Source organism: Sylvia atricapilla, chromosome 14, assembly GCF_009819655.1.
Source record: "Sylvia atricapilla isolate bSylAtr1 chromosome 14, bSylAtr1.pri, whole genome shotgun sequence".
NCBI lineage: Eukaryota > Metazoa > Chordata > Aves > Passeriformes > Sylviidae > Sylvia > Sylvia atricapilla.
The window spans coordinates 11454727-11480001 of NC_089153.1; the positions used below are offsets into that span (position 1 = coordinate 11454727).

The 25275-nt window shown below is 42.0% G+C and overlaps 1 protein-coding gene across 1 annotated transcript in view; it reads right to left on the reverse strand.

The window, feature by feature from the left end:
• Positions 1-25275, reverse strand: part of LOC136367763 (A disintegrin and metalloproteinase with thrombospondin motifs 2-like) — a 139366-nt gene that overhangs the window by 65463 nt on the left and 48628 nt on the right. The window contains exon 4 of the mRNA XM_066329560.1: positions 11093-11252. Within this exon, the coding sequence (XP_066185657.1) occupies positions 11093-11252 (160 nt within the window). The remainder of the gene's footprint in view (positions 1-11092; positions 11253-25275) is intronic.

Sequence of the window (25275 nt, forward strand, 5' to 3'; positions counted from 1 at the left end):
AACCCTGCAGCAGCAAGGTAAACTTTCCCTGCTAAGCATGCAAGGTGGTTTTTGAAGGAGGTGCAGGGATGGGCGTTTTTGGAGGCAGCTGCTTCAGGCACAAAACATTTTTTAGTGTCTCTCACCATTCAGAATCTGCAAACACCTTCAACAACTGCCATATGCCTTCGCATATACCACAGGAAAAAAAGATCTCCTTGACAGGCAAACAGACATGGTCACAAAGTGCACAGATACCTGACGAGATTACAAGTTTAAAAAATTCCCACAGGTGGCAGTTCATGGAAACCACCATTAGGCTTTTCTTTTCAGTTTTCTTTTCAGGTTACTTTTAGACTGAGCATGTCTTACGTGCAACTCACTCTTTGGGTAAAAGAATCCTTCCTCAAATGTTCTGTAAATAATCACTCCAATATTTACAAAGCTGTGATTGTTGAAGCAATGCTAAAATATTAGTGTTACCAGGATAAAAAAAAACAACAACAACCCATGTCTCTGAAAATTGACAGCCTGTAATGAGCAAACCCTGCAAAGTGAAGCAGAGCCCAGGGAAATTAATTTTGATCCAAGGACAACTGTCTGGAGCCCAGCAGTGCTGAAGAAGGTGATCCTCACCCCTGGGATGCTCCTGCAGCAGGACAGCAGTGAATGACTGTGGGGCTGAGCCGCCAAGGACCACTGCTCCCAGCTCCTCCATGCGCCTGCTCCTGCGGGATTCCTGCCACCCTTCCTCACACACACGTCAGGCAACGCTGCTAAAGGCTGAGGAGAAACTCTCCCTGAAGGACTGCCCACCTGTGGAACTGTCAGCTCTGAAGTGGAAACAAACCCCATCCCTTGCCCCCTCACCATCCAGATTGTGATTAATAATTTCCCCCTTGAAAGCAGCACACGGTGACGGGCGGCCGAGCCGTGCCAGATGGTCCGAGCTCACACACAGAGCTGCAACAAGGAAGAGACTGCTCAAAAACTCAGAGATAAAAGGGAGAGCAAAGATGGATCTCAGGCTTTTAATCAAAGAACCTGCTGACAAATGAGATACACGGTATTTAACCCGTTAGCAAGCATTGCAGTTCCACGAGCTGAGCAACAATATCATACAGAAAATTAAGAACCCGTTGGTCTGCAAGAAACTTCCCCTTTTGCACGGGGATGGGACGAGTGGACACCAGAACCAGGTGCCACTCCCTGAGGGTCTCTTTCAAGAAATGCAGGCAGTGGAGCACAGGGTCTCCATGGGCATTGAGGAAAGCAATGCAGGGATTCAACTGCTGCATTGGCTCTGTTGGAACATCCAACAGCTTCCAGTTGGTGGCTGCATCCCTTCCAGCAACGAGGCTCAGACAGCAACAGCTGGCAAGAGACTGTGGCCAGTGGGAGGGGATTGGTCTGTCATTAGGATGGTGTTACACTGCTCTAAACCAATTAGCAGACCATGCCTTTGCTCTTATTACATTATACAATAGTAAAGTTTCAGTAATGGACTATCAGGATGCAAATGTGTGCAGGCAGAGTTGCAGGGATCAAGAAAACACCTCTGTATCAACAATAGCCATTGTTTGGCTTGAGAATACATCATGGTCTAAGCCAGTCCTGCTGACAGACCATTTGTAATCTAATATGCAAATATTAAGTAAAACAACTCCCAAGGTTTATATTCAAATGAGCAAAGACATTTAAATTCAAACTATTACCAGCAGGCATGTAGGTGGGACTTTATGAACTACATAGTTTGGGATAAAATAGTTAGAAAATTAATTTTAAATTATTTGTAATACAATCATTTAGAAAAAGCAGAGTTTGCATTCTTAGTTTGCAGTAACAGTTCCTGTTACTGCTTTACCCCACTTACTCACTGCTTCAAAACAGTGTTTCTGCTCTATGGAAAAGAACAAATTTTCAGGAAGAAATTCATTCACTACTGTTACCAAACTGCAGATTCAAAGCAAGTATAATCAAAAACTTTGTTGTTTTCCTCATGGGCTAAGACATTTTTGCCTTTTAGAATTTCAGGAAAGCACAGGGGGAAAGAAGCTAGCTGAAAGGAAAGTTAACACTGCTGTTGCTTGTTCTTCAAATGAAAGTTATTTTTACTTAAAAAGTCCAAGCAGCCCCAAGCATTGCTTAGCGAAGTCAAAACACAAAAAGCACCAAGAAAAATAAGGAAGAGTGACAAAATGATCATGGAAAGTTATTACCCAACACAGGCTTTAGCTATAAGGCTGGGCAGAGCAGGCACCTCACTCATACCAACCACCGGGTGACCACAGGTGCTCTGCCCACCTCCTGCAGACTGTAACACATGCTTGGCTAAAGCATAAACATCCATAAGCACGAGCTTCCCTGCTCATCCCTGCACTGGCACACACCAGGGGCAGAATCTGGTCCAGAAAGCTGCAGTCTCCTCTCACCCTGTCTACAAAAGGAAGGAGAAATGCTCTGTCTCCTCCATCCTGCCAGCTCACCCAGCACAGCAGCACTGCCTGCCCTGCTCGGCTCCCCCAGCACTGCTGTGTCTCACTGACCCACACAGGATCTGTGGCTGCAAGGCGGAGGCAGGACAAGCAGGAGTCCTGGCTCTGGCTTTAGGACAGGGGGAAGAACAGCTTTTAAAGGGAACAGTGCATAATGCACTGATTAAATACATTATATGATGCAGAACTCACCACATGCAGAGTCAGCTAAAGAAACAGCCCTTAGCTCAGGAAGTGGCTTTTGCTTTGAAGGTGCCCAGTGATGACTGACTGCAGCACCAGCTCTGGGGCACTGAAGGTTCTCCTTTAAACCAGCATTAAGCTCATGAGCAACACAGGAGTGTAGGGAAGTGTTTGGTGGCAACCATGAAAATCAGTGTAGAGAAAGACCAAGCCATTTGTTTCTCATTCTCCAGCTGGGCTCACACCACCACAAATGCAGAGACAATTCTAGTGCCCCTCCCGCAAGCACCAGAGTAACAGCACCACACAGCTCTGCTGCTCTGGCTGGCCCAAGAGGAGCACATCTCACACAGCTGAGAACAGTCAGAGCAGCTGGAATACAATTTTAATCCTCAGATCACTCCACAAGGCCTCACATGTGGCTCTCCTGTTGCAAGAAATAATAGAAATGTAGATGTTTGAAGGATATGCATCTCTCTTGAAGCTCTGGGCTTGCCCATCACTTTCACTTGATGATGTCTTTCGGCCTCATCAAACCACTGCATCATCATCATGGACAGCAGACAAAAGTTATGCCACATTTTGTCAGAAAACATTTTAAACTGAAAACACTTATCAGCATTTTATTCTAGAGCTCATTTTAGTGGTGCCTACCAGATGCTGTTTTGTGTATTGTTATTAAACACAGAGTTTGAATCCTATGGTACAAAACAGCAAACACTACATTCTACCCATATTTTTGAATTCTCACTTTCAGAATCCATTTCCTAAACAGAGATACGGATTGCAGAACACTTCCAGTTTGTCAGGACAGAATATTAAGGTCTTTCTGCGAACAAGTTTCTCCCTCTTTGAGCCTGGCAGGACCCGCTGGATCCTTGCCATCCTCTGTTTTTCTCAGCAGGTTGGACAACACGAACACAGCTTGTAAATAAACAAACCCCAACAGGATGACACTTCACAGAAAAACACACCAGTAAATGTGAAATTGCAAAAACCTCGTGGGTGTGCACATACATTTTCATAAGGCAAAGCTCCCCACACGCCTGTGGGCGGCTGCACACCCTCACACATGAGAGCTCTGGCTGGGGCTCTGGAGGCAAAGCCTCACTTCCCAACTGCTGCTCCAGTGAACTGAGCCCTTCCACAGGCTCTTACCAGCAAGACACAGGGGCAGCTGGCAGTGAAAACAAGGTTTATGTTACCCTCGTTCAAAAGGCAAATATTTTGTTCTCTCTTTCCTCCCGTGAGACTGAGAGGCTAAATCCATTAAGGATGGTGAGATCAATGGATATTAGAAGGAAGAATAAAAATGAGTTTTAATGAAATCTGCTGAAAATGTTTTGTCTTTATAAGCAAGTGTTGACTAAACGTAAATACAAACAAGTGATTAATCAACCTCGGTTTCACACACCCCCAAAGCTGAATTAATTGATAGAAGGATGTGAAAAGTAAAATGAGCACTTTCTCAATAATTACATCAGAGCTAATCACAAAACTTTTACAAGAGTATTCATATGAGAACTGGAAACTTGTTTTATAGACCAATATCAGTTTTATTATAATTTTTTTATATTTAGCAACATTTGGTAATATTAAACTCCAGCTGTAAACTATTCAGAGCAATCATTTTGGAGAGCCTTATAGAGCTTGAATTTAGCAGAGAAGCTAAAATGAACTCATCAGTTGAGAATTAAATTCATTTTATTTTTATATTAGCTGTCAATACTGGCAAATCAGTGATATTTAAACAAGTACAAATAATTAAGTCCTTCACCCTTAATAAATGCATGTCTGAATAGAAGTAACTTGCTCCAGTAACTTGCCTCATAACCACAACAGAAATTCATTCAGAATAAAAAAAAAAAAACATTTAGCCTAAGGTATGTACCTGAGTCCCACTGAAATCAATTTAATTTAAGTACCTGCTCAAAGCTGAGGCTGCACTGAAGTGTTTCCTCAAAGTCCACAAGGATCCCAAGCTGCCTAATGAGAAAGGCAGGGACAAATACAGACACTGAGCTTCTTCACATACAATTATTATGTTCCTGTATTCCAGGAAGATAATAATAGTTTAGCAACAGTTCATTACACTTTGGTGGGGTCTGTGGGAGAGGGAGATGACAGCTCAGTGCCAGCAACCTGTAGTGGAGCTGGTGAAGTGGCAGCTTTGCTCCAGCTCCAGGCCACCCCATCAATTATTACCTCTGTACAAAAGGATTTGTGTTCCTGGTGAAACAAAAGGGTGCTGCACCAACTACAGATTTGATATCATGGAGAAATGATAATGAGAAACTATTTCATGAATGTTCAATAATTCTCGAAACTATTTAGAGCACCTGGAAAAAGAAGATATTTAATTAAAAGAAAAATCCTTTGAAGATGCAATATACTTCCCAAAGCACTCCAAAATTCAAAAACACACACTGCAAAGGTAGCCCACACAGCTTTGCTGCGGTCCTGATATGCATATATGCCTCACCACACATCATTAGTTACATGAGCACATCCCATCGAAAAAACAGAGCAAAATTACTGATATTAAGAAAAAAGAAGTTCAATTCATTTTGTAGTAATTTTATTTCCAGGCAAAATGAAGCTGACTACCCCAGAAGCACTGGGAGGGCTGACTTTTTACCTGACACCATTCTGTGGCCCAGATAAGGCCACCCACTGAGGAAGTCCATGGCAGAAAATTCCATCAGCTCTGGAGAAAAAGAGGCTATTGCTTGCATTTGCCATCAAGTACCTTTAAGAGCATTGTTCATTAGCCTTCACCTGATCATCCCACATGATTTACTGCACTACTGTAAAAGTAGAAACCTTTAGATTTTTTCCCCCAAATTACTGCAAGGATCTCATTTGCCTGTGCTAGCCAAGAACTGCCTGATCAGCAGTGGGAATGATGTGCCTCATGCAGATGGCTGGGAAGGGTGACATCCCATGGCCTAAGACCACCTTCTCTGGAGACTTGTATTTTCCATGAGTGCATAACCTTGCTTCTGAATCAAAAGCTGATTTGCAATTGAATTCTCAATCTTCCTCTTCCCAGAAATCCCCAGGAATCTGCGATGTGGAATTCAGAGAAAACCCAAGACAGGAGAGAAAGACAGATGTATTTATCATGCACAGATGATGCAGGAAGGAGACAAAAAATATTGTCATCAGAATCTTACTGACTGCAAAACAAGGGAGCAGTAATTAATCAGCAAGGGTGCAGGCTGAGAGGAAATATTGATTGGATTTGGAGAAACTTCAGTTTCCTGAAGAAACTGTTCCCCTGCAAAGGTAACCAGGAAAGTTTGTGTAAATTAGAATGGCAACTGGCCAGCCAGCAGCCAGTCTGAGCCATTTCAGGCAATCCAGAAAAATATACACCAGATGCACGTTGGTTTCTAAAGAGTAATTTAAATACATTAGTAAATCAATGGCATTGACAGTTTTATGGACCATGATGGAGGAGTCTTCCTCTGTCTGAAATATCATCTCCAAAACCTGCAAAGCTCTGGCAACTGAGTTGTTACAACTTTATTATATTTTTAACTTTCATCTTTTCAAGAAACTTCTAGAGTGGGTTTTTTTCAGCTTAAATTTAAATGGATTTCTCTTCTGCTGAAATGGCCCCTAACTTTTCAGGGTTCCTAAATGTCAGAGTGCTGTTCTTTTGCATGGTGGAGGGCCAGGAGATGCCAATGAGAGGACTAAGGATGAGCTCTGCTCTGGTGAGGTTTGGGTCTGTCAGAAGAAGTTGGCTATCACTAATGAGTAGAAGCAGCAAATTACTTCTGTCTTTTTATGTTTAAAAAAAAAAAAAAAAAAAAAAAAAGTAGTAAAAAAATTTATGGGGTTTTCCCCAGGAAGTACATCACAGGGTCACATTAAATGATCACATCATTCAGCACCAAGGCACAACCCCTCTGCAGGTCTGACCTCCAGCAATCCCAAGTATTGCCATGGGAAGGGGTCACAAGCCTCCAGCAGAGGCTGTGGGTTTGTCCACCCTGTCAGCCCAGAGCTATTCGTGATGGGACTTGTGTCAGACTGTGTTTGGCCATTCCGAGGGGTTTAACTGGCACTTACAGGAACAACAACTTTCTGGTTTAAGCACATTTGGGGAGTTACCTTACTGTCTTCGTCAGTAATAAACTGTTCTTGGCTAAGGTCATCTTTCATCTGCACAGTAAATAAAACTGTCAGTAAAGCTGAGTCGCTGTTTCTCATCAATCAAGTAATACAATAAAACTCAGAGCACAGTACTTAAACAACGATTTTTAGAGAAAAGGCAAACCTTAAGGAAGTTTTAGTATAATCATTTCCTCTCAGCTGATCAACATAACAGACAGTAATTTAGCTGGAGAAATGTGATATTAAAGCTTACAAGCCTGATAATCAGATTGCCTTTAGAAGCAAAAATCAAGCTGGCTTTCCAGGACTCATCATAACCATTAATTAAATACTTACCATCTCTTCAGTTCACATGCAAAGAACATTTAAAAAACCCAGCAGTTTGAAGAAAAAAACAACCCACTCTAGCTTATCTATTTAATTCCAGTTCCATTATGTAGGTAGTTTTACTGCTATCAAGGAACATTTTTCATATTTTGTAAGAAGGAATTCAACTGGAAATATTAAAATATGTTCAACACACTGCTTATTTTTATCTAGAGGAAGATAAATTATTATATGTATGCAAGCACTAAAAGCAGTTGCCAGAGAAAATAGGATTTATTCTCACTACACCTGCAATATTTCAGCCACTACATGAAAATATTTCTCTTTTTGAAACAATTAACCTAATTTGTAGTGAACTTGCCCAGACTTTCACAGTACTATCCTGCTGAAGATTATTACTTGCCTAATATATGATGCTTACATTTTTCCAGTACATTAACAAATAGCATTGTTTGAGAGGGTGAGACCAGGCAGAAATATTACACCCCATACTCTGTGATTCTCCCAAACCCCAGATAATCCCACACCAGTCAAAACAAATGATTCAGGTTGCCAAAACAAGTAGTTACATTTCCCAATCTTCTGATAAGGTTTTACATAAATGCAGAACCCGTCTGGAATGAGGGCAGGGCAGATCCCTCCCAGCACATTCCACTTTTCAAAACCCAGCACATCAGCAGAGCCTTCATAACACAAGATGCACACCTTGATCTCTGCAGGGCTCAGGAGGTTGTTGGGCTTTGCTTGTTTACCATTTTTAGACAGGTGGAATAAAATCTCGATTTTTCTTATTATAATATGTAAGATAGATAACGGTGCATGGAAAATGCTAGAAAAACCCTGTCAGGGCCATCTCACCACATGTGCTGGCATAATTTGGAATTTATTTCCATGGTGTGGAAAATGTAATTTCTATTTTAGGGTTTTTTTGGCGTTTTTTGTGGTTGTGTTGGTTGGGGGTTTTTTTTTGTTTGTTTGTTTGTTTTGTGAGGGTTTTTGTTTGGTTTTTTTAGTATTTTGGGTTGGTTGGTTGGTTGGGGTTTTTTTGGTTTTTTGTTGGGTTTTTGGTTTTTTTTTATCCACACTCCCAAGCAGCCAATGGACCTTTCACTAGTCCTGGCTGCGTTTTGGAGAGTTCAGGTGTCCCCAGCCTCAGGGACCATTGTCCCAGTGCCTTGCAGCCCCGTGTTGGAGCCCTCTGCCTGGGCAGCTGTGGGGGATGCACACTGAGCACTGAGCTCTTCAACAAACCCCCCTCCAAAGTAACTGTATTTAGCAGTAAATCCCAAACCCTTGTGCCTTGAGATGTCCAGCGTGGCCGCTGCTCACTGCAGCCCCAGGACCCTGAAATGCTGACTGACCCTCTCAACCCCAAGTTCATGGCGTTTTCACCTCCTGTTTCACTGAGGAGAGAACAGCTTGTCCTATTTCTTTGTGAAAGGAGTGCCAAAGATAGGAATATTTATAAGGAATTTGTATCTATCTATCCAAACCAAAACATTCAAAAATCATGACTCACAATCCCCTCCCAAATCATGGGATTAAATTAACATATCATGGGATTTTAAAAGATGCCGTTTTAAAAATTATGGAATACATAAACTTTGTTTGTCACGCATTACCTTAAAAATATTTACACAGCCAGAAACTAAAAATTTTTATCAACAGTTAAAAGAACCAGAAGCTTACCTAGGGAAAAAAAATCATCACATATTCATAAGATTCCTGGAGGCTGGACCTTTAAAAATAGTCCAAGTGTTACAATTCATCACATGTAAATTTATGGGATTTGGCAACAATGCAGCTGTCTCCAGGGATGTTGGAAAGAAGGAGAGTGCTCTTGGTTAACCTTTTTTTTTTTTTTTTTTTTTTTTTTTTTTTTAATAGATATAGCATGCTGAAAGTGCCCTACTAAATATTTCCTAAATCAGCCCATCAATCAGTTTAGAGCACTATGGAAACACACAGCAGAGTGTGCTTATCAATGTCCAATCACTAAATATTTTGGTATCTGTTAACCAAAACTCAATGTATTCTGGAAAAAGACCAAGTGGAAAATAAAATCACAATTTCTGAAACCACATCCCATCCAAGCCTTTTGCCTAGAGCAATCAGAGGTGGGAAGCCAGGTTTAATAAAAACTGGAGAACAAACCATTTTTAAGTGGTTGCTCACTTTTTTTTGTTAAAGGAAAAGACAATTTCATGGGAAAAAAATCCCCTTTACAGTACACTTTTTATATTTACTGGTTTTTGGCAACAGTGTTGTTTTTTTTTTTTTCCCAAAATAAAAAACTAATCTTTAATCATGTTTACAAATCAAAAGATGATGGGGTAAAAGCAAAGATTACTATCCTTCATATTTGTTCCCTAGTTTAAAAATTCAAAATATCACAACTATTCCTGCCTGTCCCCAACACCTGCTGTTCCAGACAAGGTCACTGCTACTTCTCAGCCCAGCCTGAGTTCAGCCTCCCTTTTGCTTTTCAATCCCACAGTGCTGGCTGGTGGCTGTGATTACTTTGTGCCTTTTTACCACAGTTACAGACTCCAGCCCTGACACAGGTGAGGTGACAGACACCAAGTCTGGTGGCATCAGACACAGCGTGTGGCTCTGCTGCCAGGTACAGGCTGCATCTCAGCCACTGCTGTCAGAGCCTCCTCGAGCAGGTACCAGGTGCCAGGGACTGGAGCTGATCTACAGTTTGTGCTTTTCTGTGTACCAGACTCCTACTCCTGAGGAATATTTACCATCTGAAACCAAAAATACTGCCATAAGGTGTGAATAACATCAAGTCTCTTTTGTTTAAGAGGAAACACAGTGAGCGGCTGGTGTTTTCCAACATGGAATAATTTCATAAACATTCACTAATAGAGCAACTTTCACTGCACCTACCATCCAGTCCTTCTGGGACTGTGGGACTCAGACTCCTGCATTATCCAGGTCTGCTCCACAGTGAGTACAAACAAGAAGAAATCAGCAAAGCACTGTGTCAGTCACAAAATTCACAGGTCATTTCCAAAGTGGAAAAAAAAAGTAGGTTGAATGCTATTGCTTGTTTTCATTTTAATCCTTGTTCCAACCTGAACAGTGAGAAATTTATATTGTTCACACAGCCCTAATTTCAGTGCCTCGTCCTTGTGGCTCTTTGTTCCCTCCTTCCTACACTTGATACCCCATTATACCTAAATAAGATAATACTAGGGTATGAGTGACAAATAACTCTGCAGTTTGGTACACACATTTGGAACAAAAATGTAGCTATTTTGTTGTTTCCACTCAAATGACCCAGTTAATTTCAGTGTTAACATCAGCTGTCAAAACATCCACTTAGCAGATTTGCATCCCTTATTTATTCAGAAAAAAAAGGTGCAATAACCAAGCAGTTATCAGAGAAACAGAAGACACTACACAAACTGGGTGTTTATGTTTAATTCTTGTTATTCCATCACTGTCTATCACATACTTAGTACATTATATTCCACGCTCGGCAAAACATAAATAAATCAAGAAAGTTTGTGTGCATACTGGAGATACTGTTATTTTCCTTTTGGGACTAAAGCAGCCCAATGAAGATGCTGTGAATGAAGCCCATGTATCACCTCAGCCTCGGTGTCCTGGTTTGCAGCCTTCCAACACAGCCTTTCCAAAGCAGCACTGCCACCTGTCCCAGCAGGCAGAGCCACCTCTGCACTGCTGTGTCACCCACCGTCCCCTCCCTCTGCTCTGGCCCAGGCCTCGAGGGGACACACAACTTTATGTCGGCCACCTCTGGAGCCAAGGAAACTCCTCAAGGCAAAGCCAGCTCCGGTATCCCCGAGACGGTTTGGGCTGCTGTGATGTTTGCTTAGCCCATCCAAAGTGTTCAACTCTTTTCCCTCCTTGGAGGGTGAACACATTTCCACTTTGAAGGGCAAAAAAGCCAGAGGTGGCAGATCACATTGGCTACCTGCCTTGAGCTGCACTTTGTGCCACAGCCTTACCTTTGTACACAGTGTCCACGTTCTCGATAGGAAGCTGCTTCCTGGCAGCTGCTCTGCGATAGACCACGTGTGTTCTGCCTCCTCCCTCCTCCTCCTCCTGGGCCCCCTTCTCCAGAGGCTCGATGAAGAACTCGTCCTTGTCCGTGCGAATCATGCCAGCCTGCAGCACAGGGCAGAGATGGAACACTTTGCATTACTGCACATACTGCAGGCGCTGCGAGTAAACACTTAGAATATGCTTAAGCACACTTTAGTGCTCTCTGGAGAGCAATTAGGATGCAGAGAGGAAACCAGGTGAATTCTTTATTAGAGCAAAACAAAGCATCGTTTTCCCAACTTGACAAGAAAGGACAAAAGATACGACTCTGAACAAAAAGGACTTCTCCTTGAGCCACATGAGCCAAGTACAGGTCTGAGAATCTGTCTAAGAAATCATCCTCTCCGTTAAAAACCAGCTACAATCAAAATTACTCTTAGCTATCCATCAGGCCCAGACCACTTCAGTGTTTACTTTTTTCTGCTAAATAAAGGATCAGTTCAGTGCCATAAGCTATGCAGTTCAACAGTCAAAAGTTGTAGAGTCAGCCTTTCTGTTTAGAAGCAAGATAGAAAAACACTATATCTTACATTCAGGCAGCAAAAATTTGTGATTATTTCCCCTGTGACACAAAGGGTTCAGCCAACAAAATAATTTTTCAAGAATTAGCCACAACTAGTTTGAGTGCCAGTGGGGCATTGTTTAAAAAACCCCCAACTTTTCAGACTGGACCTGATACCCTGGTACGAAAATAGAAATTTGCACTTCTACAAAGCACCTCAAGGGAACATCATCCAAGCAATTCTCATTGTGTTCAGGGGAAAACCCTCATAAAGACTTCAAACTTTAAAAAGAAAAGGACTATTCATGATCTATGTGCAGGTGAAACAACTTGGGCACCTGGATCACCTGGACTTGTCTTCTCTTGCAGTCCTGCCCAACTACAGCAGCCAAGAGCTGCTTGTAGAGATGGTTGGCTTGAATCAATTTTTTCTGCATGTTTGCACATCTGTGATTGAGAACTTCAGCTAGTGAATTCTCAGCTTGATGACAAAGTCTTACTATTAACACAAATGAAATTGCTCTAGACCTAACCTTAAGAAGTTCCCTCATCACATTCTTTCCCACTTGCCCCAGAGACGATCCTGCAGACACTGCAGTGTCAAACTTGCACTGTGACACTCTCCAACTTGCTATCTGAGCTTCTGGGAGTCTAAATCCCCTGTTCAGTGAAGCCTTACCTCCAGCTTCCAGGGGAACCAGTTTGGCTCCTTTGAACCCAGTACCCTCACTTGAAACACATACATCTAAACGCACTTCTCATATTCCAGCACGAAAATTCTCATACAGCACATATTTTTCTTCTACAAGCAGCAAACGACATTCCTACTGCTATAAATACAGTATGTTCACTGGTTCCCTCCTTGGAAAAATGTCAGGTTCATTTGTCATGTCGTAACTTACATTAGGCAAGATTTCCAGTCCCAGAATTCATATATAAAATATATACAAAAACAGATTGGAAAGGAAGGATTAAAGAAGCAAAATTATATCAAAGCAATTTAAGCTGATGCCATCCTGCCTGTATAGAGGAAACTGAATTTGAAATCATGTCCTGTTTCTCCTTAACTAATTTAGATTCTACATCAGACAAAGAAAAGGTGAGACAGGCTCAGCAGCTCAAGGAAGCCAAGACAACCAAGAAAATAAGTGCTGACCCCAGAGACAGAAACTGATCTTTTACTGTAAAGTGGAATACATGAAAAATTCAGACTTGGTGTTACTCTCCTTTTATCCTAATTGCATTACACATGCACTTTTCCTGGATATTAAATAGTATACTCAGAAATTTGGAAATCTTTTTATGATAAATGCACAACTAAACATCAAGAAGGAACAAGCATTTGCAAGTTCAACAGCACAGGGTATGATCACACGCCGTACATACACCCAGGAGAAATACACTGAGAGCTTGACTGTCATGTGAAAAATATGTGATTTTGGTTTTCGCAAGTGAAAAAAGCCTCATGGTTGTGCACATGTCCCTATGGATTTTTGGATACATTAAGCCTAATATTAACTAAGCAGCTAATGCCAGACCTTAGTTTGGAATGTAGACCATAATTCAGGATACAGGGGGAAATGCTGCTGTACACTGTGTGCAGCAGGGAGTACTGATGGAAGTTTGGAGGAATTTAGGTCTTCTAAGAAAATTAACAGAGAAGCAACTTCTGCAATCAGTAGTTGAACTGACTGGACAGAGGAACAACTGTTATAGGTGAACTTTAGCTTCCAGGGTATGGTGGCCTTTTGGAAATGAAAACAGCTGGTCAGAGCAAATTCTCCTCTCTGAGAGGATGAAGGTGACACCCTGGGACAGGCTGTAAGACTAAACAGGAAGACATATTTGAATGCTGGATCCCTCAACATAAAACAGTGCTTAAACACTGACATTTCCTGCAGATCATTGTGCCTGGTACTGGCCCTCTTTTGTGCAGGGTGATTCATGTGGCACTGGAAGCTGCCAAAGAGCAGGACAACATCAGATGCTCTCATTCCACACTCTGCTTCTTGGACGGACATGACACCACTCTGTACATCCCCACAGACCCCCTGCTTCTGCAGGGCTGTAGAAAGGAAGGAATTTAACCTTCAAAAATAGAACCATAGAATCTCCTGAGTTGGAAGAGCCTCCAAGGACCATCAAAGCCCAACTTCTGGCCTTCCATGGCTGAATATTCTTTTTCTCATTTCCATCTTGGACTACACTGGAATTTCTCTTTTCTTTTACTGCTGAGAAACACATCAATTATTTTTGATCAGAAACATTAGGAAAGAATGTGTGTTTGAACTGTAAAAGAATTTTATATATTGCATGTCCTACACAGTCTTTGATTTAGCCAACATATTGTCATGAAATAAAATAAAATAAGAAAGAATGGTTATTTCAGACTTTAAGAAGAAAATTCATTTAGATGGCAAGGCAGAGTTCCTACAACAATCCACAGTTCAAGTCATCTGCCTAATAATATAACCACAGCTATAAATGATTCATTAAGAAATATGTGGGGCTCCTGAAAGTCTCCACCACACATTTCCTTACTGCTTTGAGCAAGACATTTTACCTCTTTACTTCCATTTCTCCACCTCTGAACCAGCACAACAACAGTCTTGCAGGATAATTACCAGGCCTGATTTGTGGGGCTTTTTTGGTCAAATGCTTCGAATTTGAAAAGCTTAAGATGATTCGCCTAATGCATTTTTTCTGATACTACTCAGAACACCCTCAAAAAGCCACCATGAAAGGGAGATTGCTTTTAGTCATCAACTCAACACCAGTGTTGTGCAAGCAACAGGGCAGCAAACAAGGCAGCAGGGGTTTGCCCAACTCCTCCACCTTCACCCTTCATCAGTCCTGTTCTTATCCACAGCTCCCATCACCCCTGTGCCAGCCCATCATACCAAGACCACTGCCAGACAACCACCAAGTTTGTGATGACAAGAAAGACCATTAAAGCTCCTTAATTTCCTGGGGAATGCCTGTGGATGACTAAAACAGAAATGCTGCATTGTTTGAGCACACCTGTGCCTTCCCTTTAAGTGGAAGGGCTTCAGGAAATCCTTGGACCATCATCATCTGGACGTTTACTCCACAAGGTGTGAAAACACATTCAAGCTTTTCAATTACTTGTTCCCGCAAAAGTTCTGAGCAGAATCACAGCAAGTGCTTTCACAAACTAAGAGCTTAAAGGTACCTGCTATCCATAACGTTCTTCTATCCTATACTGCCCACCACCCATCCCAGGAATGTTGTACTTCCAGGTATTATGGGTTAGCAGGGATCACCCTGCACTACCACCCTGCAGCCACAGACACTCTGTGCAATCCATAACCAGGCATAGAATTGTGCATCTCCATGGAAAGGAAGTCCACTTTTGGAAAAAAATGCTAAGCTCTTACCTCTTCCTCTCCTCTTCTGGGACTTTTAACTTGAAACTAAGCTGAATATGGGAATACTGATGATGGCAGCTGTGATTGTGTTTTGTGACTAATCAAAATATAAATTAATAGAAAAAGTGGTTGCCTTTGAAATGCACCAATTTGTAGCAAAGAGTCTACAATATCCCACTTTTTCCCAAAGTGGGACATCCCCAGACCTTCCTTCCAAGGGCTTTTAGATCCCAGCTGCAAATTACTCAAGTCAAGCACTGCTTGGCACTCATTAATATGCATTAAAGACTAGAGCAGAAAACACTTAATCAAAAGGAAACAGCAGTTCAGAGAATCAAAACCTCTGCTAAGGTTAGCAAGGCAGTTATCTAGAAGTGAAACCCACAGAGAAAAAAATTCCCAAGAAATACTGAGAGTGAATGTCCCATCTAATTACGACACGAATTACATTGATAAGCCACAAATGAGTCTATTTGTGGATCACACAGAATTGGGATCTAGAGCTGCACTAATCTCTTTTGAGGGTAACAGGGCTCCTGTGCATCCCTGGACACTCCTCCCAAGGCTTTCAAGGACCACAGGACCTACATATACTGGCAATGGCCACAGCCACATGGGCTTTCTGCCCAGCTTAGTGACACTAATCCCATCCCACATGATGGAGCTCTCCTCTCCAGCCCAAGAGACCTGCCAGAGCTTTGCCACCACACCACAGAGCCCAGGTGAACATCAGGTTTCTTCTCCCATCTCAACATCCCCAGCCCCTCCTGCATTTCTAAAGACATTCTTCAGAAGCCTGATTTGACAGAAAAACTGCCTGGCATATTTAGATCTACAGAAAACTCCAGGTTTTGGAGCGTTAGCTCCTGTGGATAATTAAATTTCTCCCTGGCTCTGCACTTGGTGAGCGACTTAATTGTCTCCTCATTGCATTCACATCACAGCTCCTTGTTCTGGGCTGTAATGAAGTAACCCATCCAGCGGCTGCTTCAGGACTCCAGAGCCTCAGCCCATCCTGCAGCCACAAGTTTAATTAATGTTCATTTTCTTCCTCATTAGTACAGATTTACAAAGTTTCTTATGGCCATATAGAGGCAGATTTACATCCCAATCTCTGAACACATGATGCAGATAGGAAGATAAAATTAAATGTGAACAAACCTGAAATTAATATTTTTTAAAAATCCAAGTAACTGGTTAACTACTAAAATCAGTAACCTAGAAAAACAGTGTTTCAGAAACTCTTAGAAATAACACTTGTATAAATAGAGAAAGATCTATTTTTTTTTTTTTGAGTATTTGATTCTGAAAGAGGTAGCTAGCAAAATTACATACCTGTGCATGAACAAATCCTAAATACAGACTTGAAATACAGGCTATTTTCTTGAGACAAAATTGACATACAAACTATCTGATATTTACCCTCAGTGCTTGGGTTATGAGCTTGCACTCCCTGCAATGCCGGTGACCACTCCAGATGGGAAGTGACAATATGGGATTCTCCCAACAATCACTTCACAGAGAATCTGAGAAAAACTTGCATCTGAACATGGAGTAACCAAAAATAATCTCTAGATTACTTGAAAGGGAAAATATTTCTATTTTCAGGACAAGATATTGGACAAAGTCTTATTCCACATTTATATCAATGTGCTTTTATTCAAATACACAACTGCTCCTCATTTGACCAAAGTGGCAGTAGCAGAGCAGAGAATTTACAAGTAAATCCTACACATTACCTTCACAATCCTTCACTAGGTCTTAGAGCCACAGGAACATGCTATTTCCAGACAACAGATGAGTCCTCCCAACACAAATGCCAAATACAGCAATACTCTTTGCTCAGTTACAATGGAATGTACCTGGTGCACCAGGAGCTCCAGTGACTGCAGCAAGTTCACCCAGGAAGTCTGTGGCAGAGCTATGGACATGACACAGACCTTCCAAACAAATTCCTGCCCAGGTGGGATCTCTCAGTATTTTCCCTCGTGCAATCCCTCCCAATCACACAGTAGATTGATTCAGGAACATATGAGTTTGGAATTTTACTTCCATTCAGCTTAATTAATGTAGATAACAATGCAAAAGAAAAAAAAAAAAAAAAAAAACAAAAAAAAAAAACAACAACTTCTGATGTCATATTTGCATTTCATTGTTTGAGAACATGCCTCCAACTACTGAAACATTGCAGAGGAAGAATTTTGCAGTGCTGCAAATTGATCTTCCTTAACAGTGAAAGGAGGTACTGAAGGAATTGGGCAAATATTTGGAACATACTGGCACTTACTGTGCTGCTTGCTGCTGCTGCCCTCAATCTACAGTGATCTTTTCAGGCTCAGACTAGATGGGGAAGAAGGTTTCCAACTGATCATATATATAGTTTTTTTTTTTTTTACTGTTCATATTTTCCAGCTTTTTTTTCAGGTTGGTTTGCAGTTAAATCATGTTATTTTCACATATCCTCAAAAAAAAAAATTAAGGGGGTGAATAATTATGGATACAGATAAGAATTACATGGCCAGACTGACAGAGAGGCAGAGCCTTCTGGGTCACCCTATGGAAGCTGTGTGTCCCTCAGGGGCTTCATTTATCCTCTGCATGGGGGTAAGGTCACATTTCTGCTGCACTTTGAGATCTACTAATGAATAGCACCATACAGGAATTATTGCTACTAAGAGCTCTTTCATTACAGGCTGCTTTCTACAGTCCTTGTTGCTCAAGGGAGGATGGGTATCCATCCATTCATGCATCTACAGACTTCCACTGCTACCAAAAATAAAATTCTGTCCCCAGAGCCCAGCTTAGTGACTACACAATTGCAGGTGTGATTGATAACAGCAGGGGGAAAAGTCTGAGCCAATATAACCTGAAGTTAAGAGAGCTGCATTAGTTTATAGCAGATGGGAACCTGGACCCAAATCTTGCAGTTTCATGGTATAATTCATTTTAGAAACTCAAAAGGGTTTTCTGTGGTTTTTAAGAGACACAATAGTGAGACAGACTGTGTCTCATTCTCAGTGAACCATTGAGAAAACAGAGACAAAATAAGTGATTTCACAAAGCAATGCCAGCAGATTTCAAGGCAAGGGTCCTGGCCAAAGGGCCTGGCTTTCACCAGTGAGCAATGCTAAAAACATTTCTTTCAACTTCTCTGCCTTTACAAGAAAATTACCAAATTCTCACCTCTGTCACTCAGCGCCTGCCCAGGGCCAGCAGCAGCAGCAGACCAGGGCACAGCTCCAAGCACTTCCCTCCAGTAAATCTCCTGCCTCTGTCCCCCACGACCTGCCCTGTCCCAGCAGCCACTCACCTATGAATCCTCAGAGACCCCAAGAGATAAATCTCATTTTCAACAAGTTTAGGTAATATACAAACCCAGAACTTTCCGTATTTGCCACAGATACTCCTTTTGCAGAGCACAGCCCACAAAGGTACCGAGAGGCTCTGAAGCAGGATAATTCAGAGCAGATCTCCCTGCAGCTGCTGTACAGGGAATAGCCTGGCACCTTGGCCAGGTTGGCTTCCACCTTTGGGTACCTCCACCATCACCAGCAGGAACGTCATCCCCAAGGAGCCCAGCTGCCAAACTGTTATCACTGTGTAACTTTTCAGGGGCAAGCAGCTCTCTTAGCTAAAATAATACATAAGCAAGAAAATTTTGGAAATTCTCTAGGCTTGATGCCCACAGGTATGTGTAATTCCAAGTGGGAAAGAGGTGAGTTATTAAATAGCTGTTAAGAATGAAAATGATAAATGTGGCAGATCTTGCAGACTCAGGGGATTGTAAACTTGATTGCTGTTGTTGCAAGCAGGGAATAATAATTGCAGTGCCCTGAAACAGAGTTTCTCAACCTTAATCTTTCAGGGATGAAAAGCATGAATATAAAGTCCATGAATTTGCTAACAGCAAGATCCAAAAAGATTAACTTTCCCAATTTTGACACGCAGAACCATTTGAAATAAAGCATTTCTGAGGACACTTTGACAAAACACATAGTTGAGTCCGACCCTCAGCAATAAAACTTAATTGACATTCTGCAAGAAAACAAAACAAGTCCAACTGTTCTGTTGGACTCTTCAGCTCAAACCCTCACAAAATGGGACAATTGTTACACAAGTTTCTTTTCAAAAATATATTTGCTCAAGGCACAAATCACCACCCACTTAAGTCAACGGGTGTCACATTCATAAATCTCAAGACCAGGATTTATAAATGGATTTGTAAATATTAAAGCAGTTTAGTCTGATATTCTATATAAGACAGGCCAAAGACTTTTTACCAAAGCACCAGTGCAGCCTCCCAAAAGCTATCTGCAGGAGGGCTGGAACAGATCCATTAATGGGAAGGAAACAGAGTCCAGGTCTTTGCTATGGAAAACAAGATTAAAAGATCCAGACCACAGAAAACTGCAGAAAAAGGTTTACTATATTAAAGGAAAAAAAAAAGTTTAATATATTAAAGTTCATCTGAGTGGAAACTCAGCATTTAAAGTAATTTCAAATTATCTTATAAAAGCCCTGACTCTTCCCTCAGGAAGATGTTCTGCAGCAGCATTTCACATTCCAGAGGAGCATGCAAGCGACAGAGCACAAGCTGCAGGGCAGCAGGAGCCAGCCCTGGTCTAGGCAATTCCCATCTCCTGCTGCTCCCAGTGCCACCCCAGCCCTTGTGGCACAGCCCCAGTGCCCTCACAGCCACACCATGGGCAGGTTCAGGGAGCTCATCCCAAAATCCCCACCCCAGGACACTGTGCCCCTGGTCTGCAGCCTCTGACATTTGCTACCACAGGGAAAGCAAGACCCCCAGCAGGCAAAAACTCCCACCTGGGAGAGAGTATCTTATCTCACACACATTCCTTACTGCTCCATGCAACAGCTGAAAGCCAGCCACAGGTCTGGATTTGTGGCTTGGAAATCAGAGTCCTTCTCTGCTAAATGCCAGCTTTACTCTAACAGGATGCCTATAAGGGTGCAGGAAAACAAAAATAACAAAAGGTTGCTGCAGCTGATGCTTGTTTTTCTTTTCACATCCTATAGCCAGGCTTATTTTAACCTTCTTTCTCCTACCCTGTATTGGAGAAATGAACCTGGAAAGCAGTTTTTCAAATGAGAGCATGAAAACCTAATGAGAGATGAGCTTTCAATTTTATACTGCACTCAGTTGTAAGCTCCCAGTACAAGATGTCAACAAAGTGCAAGCTACAGTACAAAAACTAAAATAATTAATCCCTGGAGGAACAGGCTTATTAAGAAGGATTAAATCAAAGAATTAATGTGCAGTATTTGTCTGTATGACAAAGACGAAGGGAGGCATATGATAACTCTCCAAGATCTGAGAGGATAGAAAGAATAAGAACTGCTGATGAGAAAAGCTTGGACATACCAGAAAACAAAGAAAAAAAAAACTCTGACAAGAAACTTCAGCCTGCAATATTATAGGCAGTCTTATGCAAAACCAGCTCAAAACTTTTCCTTAGAAATCTTAAAAACCTTATTGTTTACACTGCACTAGTACCTACAGTTCAAGGACCAAGGTTTAGGCATCACACAATAACAAAGACATTTTAGCAGACTTCTGCAGAGGAAAAAATAAACATCAGCTTAGTCCAGGGAGCTCAGCAGTAGCTGGTGATCTACATCCTTCAAAAAGCAAAATCAAACATGAGCTAGGTTCAGACACCAAAGACAATCACCAGCTACTGGCTGGTTTTGAAGACAAGACAAGGCCTCACATGGACATCTGGTCAAACACAGTGTGACTCATGTGATTCTCTTCCCCTTTTTTTGATCACCTCCATTTTTCATGGTTTTTGCTGTTTGTGCTTTTCCAGATATCCTTCTCCTCTCCTCCCTTCAAGGCTGGAGCTACTAATAAAACAATTTAATGTTGTGCGAATGGAAGGATAAAAATGTTCCCCCTGTTGATTAGACTATGGTTTCAGTAACCATAAACTTTTCACCATACTCCAGGAAAAACAAAAGGACTTAAATATCACACACAAAACTCTAAAGGACAAAACCACAGTTAGATAATAATGGTAGAAAGCTGAAAAAATAGCAAGTGTTGCAGTAGAAGGTAAACTGGTAGTAATGTTTTATTTTGGAAACGCACCTATACTCTTAGGCAAAAGTTAAAAGAATAGTGTCTATTTTCCCAAAATAAACAGAAATTAATATCCAGCAGCACTCAGGTAGTTGGAAGTTGGACACAACATACATTGAGTCAAACGGAGCCTGTAAAGGAACATAAGAGAGTATGGAAAATAAAGGCAAAGCAAGAAGCATAAGTCAGCCCGTAAATCTTTCAGAACTACTAGAAATCAAATTACACACCATATGTCAGTGGGCTAATGTATTCACACCAGTAGAGCTGGGTTAGCACCACCACACATTCTGGTAAGTTTACAACTGTGTGTGTGTTTATTTGGACAATACTATTACTACAGAAGATATTAAGCAAGTTCTTCAAGAGGTGGGGTGGTTTCCATAATTTACAAGTCTACTATAAAATGATGTGGCTTTCTTACTTAAAGTTGCTTTTAAAATCTCATGGGATTGTTTTATAATGAAACAGACATTATTAATTTAGATTACTAGGCAGAGAGAAAAAAAGCCAAACATTTGTAGTTCTTGAGACAGCAACAATGCTTAAAGACTTCTTAAAGTCAGTTGTCCAAGTAAGTTACAAGAACTACAAGCTGAGAATAGGGGTCAGAGGAAATGAGTGCCAGTTTTCTACCTCTATAAACCCAAAACCATTAGTTTTCAAAAGAAATTAACAGATGATCTGTATCTACTCCTCCACTCACTCTAAAGTCAATTATTGCAATTGTGTCTCTGAGTCCTGTCTACAGGAGGACCAAATATCCAGCACAGGCAAACACAGCTGAGGGCACCAAGGGTGCCACTGAGGGTCCCCAGCAGTGACATGGGGGCATCCAGGGCCTGACAGGAAACATCCCTCATCCAGAAAGCAGAAATTCCAGCAGACTCATGCTTATCCCAGACCAGAAAGGTGAACTTACACACTGGTGGTGAGTTGTGGCCACGTGATCAGTGAGCCACTGAGCTTCACAAAACATTTCCAAATGTTTTTGAAAAACTACAAAGGAGGTCAACATAATCCTTGCAGTTCCACTTTGAATTTGCTGCTAGATACACAATTTAGAGATAGCAGTATCAGGAGCCCAAGAGACAGAACTCAAGAAGATCAAGGAATGAATGCGCAGGAACCTGTCAAATGGAAGATAACACTGACAAAAAACTAAAATGTTTTGTTAGAAACATTTAACCAGCCTATGCATCATAGCAAGTCCTAAATTAGCTACTTCCAGCTCAGGTGAGGGACAGACAACTATTGCAACAAGTTCAATAAATATTTCCTTTTACTTCACTCTACAAACCCAATCAGCATCAAAACAGAAAAAAAAAAAAAAAAAAAAAAAAAAAAAAGTTAAATATGGGATACAAAAAAGACAAGACAGATGGCATTGTTTTTTTTTCTTACACAAGTCAGTCCTATAGCTGCATTGCAAACACTGGATGCAGGATGCCTGAAAATGCAACCAAACAGAAGTGTTTCCAAAAAATTTGAATGCAAATGACCAGGATCTCACACCTATCTTTATTTCAGCAAGGAGGCTGAAAACATTAAATATTTGTTTTAACGTGAATGAGAAGGACAGAAAACACAATTAATGGTGTAATAAGGACTACCTGAAAGTCATCTCTTCATTTCACAATAAAGAGAGTATCAATTAGATTAAATATTCTTTCCCCTGCCTCCTTCTGCCTAAAACAAATCATAGAGTAACTCTACAGTTTTTATTCTCCAGCTGACATTTTATAGCAAATTAAAGACCTTTAATACAAACAGTGAGGAGCCTCAGAAGCTCCCGGGTGCCCCAGAAAGAACAGAAGCAGGTCTGGACTTCTTGGTTTTGGACTTGTGCCAGATCAAAAGACTTTATTAAATGAAAATGCCCAGAGGATCCTAAAGAGAAAATCTCTTCTAGTTTATTTGTTTAACAAGTGATATTGCTTTATATTTATGGGCAGAGTTTGTGCTGTAGCTTTTTGTTTTTACAAGTCAGTGTTCCAGATGACCCAGGTTTCACAGGACTTACACCTCCTGTGACAGTTTTACAACCTGCTGTAGCTGCCCCACACAACACGGCCAAAGCCTAGCTGCTCTTTTGGTAACTGTCAGGTTTCCAGCTCTCCTTCAACAGGTTTCAAATTCTATTTAGGTCCCTCATCTCTATGGTAACTGTCAACTCCATGGAGCCTCACAGCACCGTGCTGGAGGAAAGCCATCCCCCATTCCTCACTGGGGAAAAGAGAGGAGGGTAAACTGGATGACTTACCCAAGGACATGTAGGAACTCCGTGGCAGAGATGGGAAACCAAATGTCCTGAAGCCCAAGTTCAGAGCATGATCCACAAGATGTCTTCTTCACTCCTACCAGCAAAATCTCTCACTCCAGGCAGCTCTCAGCATCAGAGTCATTTCCAACCAGACCATGACTCTCATTTAAAAAGCAGGAGAGGAGTGGGATATCTCATTACCTGCTGTTCCTGTTCTACTCTGCTGCAAGGAGTTGGTCAACAAATGACCCTCCCTGCCAAGTGTTCACCACCAGCACAGCCACCAGCATGGCCAGCAGCCCACTCTGCCCATGGCACTGCAACAAGGAGCTTCACACAACCAGACTTTCATGGGATTCATCTGAACTCTGCGGAAGCAGGAATTCCACAAAACTATAAAGGTTGTTTTAAAAAGTTTTCCAGACTTTATCATTTTTCACACAGTCTGCAATTCTCCTTCCTGGCTTTTGAAAAATGACACACAGCTGTGCTTTGGATCACAGCTGTGACTTCTGGCAGCAGGCAGAGGAGGCCCAGTGCTAGGCTGGGGTAGCCAGTGTCACCCTGAGCTACCTGGGGCTTCTCATCGGCCAGGAGGGACCAGCCCCCCTCAGTGGCATGGCAGGGTGAGGCTCCTGCACTGTCACAGCATTTCTGAGCTGTGAAATTCCCTCTGGATCTGCTCTCCTGAGCAGAATCGCTGGGGAAAAAATACCACATGTATGAAAGGCAGTGGGGAAGATACAAGACAAAAAAATCCAATCAGTGTTGTGTTTTCCTGCACTTGAAGACAGTCTTCTTTCTTGTGTTTGCTTCTTCAAACGTTTGGTCTGTTGTATTTCGTCTGTTTCGGTGTTATCCAGGCTCCTCTCAATTCTCAGCATCTTATTTTCACATCCATCTTTTCCACAGATCCTGAACATATCCTCTGCCTTTTCCTAGGAGCTCACTGGGTTTTGTGTCTCTGCAGAACAGATGGCACAACACTCAGATTTGCTTTAGGAACTGGGCAAATGCAATTGCTTTGTTCTGCTCTGCTCCCAGCTGCTTGGTGAGCTGCACCTCTGCAAGCCAAGGACAGGATGCTGTGGCCATCAGCCTGCAGTGGGCAGGACCAGGCACTCTCCAGATCCCCTGGATCCAAACTGGCCTGTGGGCAGCGCGGATGGCACAGACATGGCATCTCCCAGCTGGCAGCACAGGGATCAAACACCAATAGGCACCTTCCTCCCAGCTCCTCAAGAAAACAAACCTTGGGAAAGCATTAAAGTGCAAGGGGAGGTAGGGAGAACTAGAAGAACAAAAGAACAAGATATGCTGACTCTCCCAGAAGAGCCTGAGGATAAGTACTGTCATTTTTAACCATATTTCAACTTCTTAAGCAGCCTCCCATCAGTCAGAATTACAGTTTGTGGAAGGAACCTGTTCCATCTTGGAAAGCCAGAGGCCACATAGCCTCATGACAGCAGACACAGCTTCTGAACAGAGCCAAGCAGTGACAATTAACCCCTGGCCTGCCAGGAGCTCTGCCACGTTGGCAGACACATCGAGCAAGCCCCACCTGAAAGTTGTGCCTGGTGATGGATGAAACAATCTTTGAATACCCTGCTGTGGCCAGCTCACATCGTGCTTTCAGACAGCACCCACTCCTTCCTCAGGTGGGCTCTCATGTGCACAAAGGGCCCACAGTGGCAATTCCAGATTTCTTCTGGGCACAACTGCCTCAAAAGAAAGAAGATGATTAATTCACACTTCCAACTGATCCCACCAGCAAGCACAGGTGTGTTTGAAGGAGTCTTTCCTCCTCCTCCACAGACTCATCATCCTAT